The sequence below is a fragment of the Camelina sativa genome, chromosome 18 (genome assembly GCF_000633955.1).
Source record: "Camelina sativa cultivar DH55 chromosome 18, Cs, whole genome shotgun sequence".
In the NCBI taxonomy this organism is placed as follows: domain Eukaryota; kingdom Viridiplantae; phylum Streptophyta; class Magnoliopsida; order Brassicales; family Brassicaceae; genus Camelina; species Camelina sativa.
In genome coordinates, this window is record NC_025702.1 from 10,096,415 (window position 1) to 10,096,820 (window position 406).

At 42.6% G+C, this 406-nt stretch overlaps 1 protein-coding gene across 1 annotated transcript in view; it reads left to right on the forward strand.

The window, feature by feature from the left end:
• The window catches only part of LOC104760992 (probable protein S-acyltransferase 9), a 2,325-nt gene continuing 2,271 nt past the window's right edge, over positions 353-406 (forward strand). The window contains exon 1 of the mRNA XM_010484004.2: positions 353-391. Coding sequence (XP_010482306.1) covers positions 353-391 — 39 coding nt within the window. The remainder of the gene's footprint in view (positions 392-406) is intronic.

Genomic DNA, 406 nt, shown 5'->3' on the forward strand with positions numbered 1-406 from the left:
GGGGGGGGGGGGGATAAAGACAATTTTAAGTTAAGTTAAAACAATACTAATGTAATGACGACGTAATTAAAAAAAAAAAGAATTAGAGAAAGGGAACAAAACCGTAATGTTCGTCTTGGGAGACACAACAATCATCCAGAAACACGAAACGCCTTTTGTTTGTCTGTGTGTGAGAGAAAGAGAGATAGAGAGAGAAGAGATCACACCACACACAGAAAACTACACACACATAACGTTCTGCTGCAAATTAGGTTTTGGTTCCCTCTAATTCCGAAATGAAATGAATCGGCGCAGCAGGATCCTCCAATTCGTGTAGCGAGGAGTCTCTTCTGATCCCGTTCGCTGATTTCTCATGGCCAGACGGGTCTTCGAAGCCTGGAAGGGAAGCAATGTAAGGTTCTTCTTG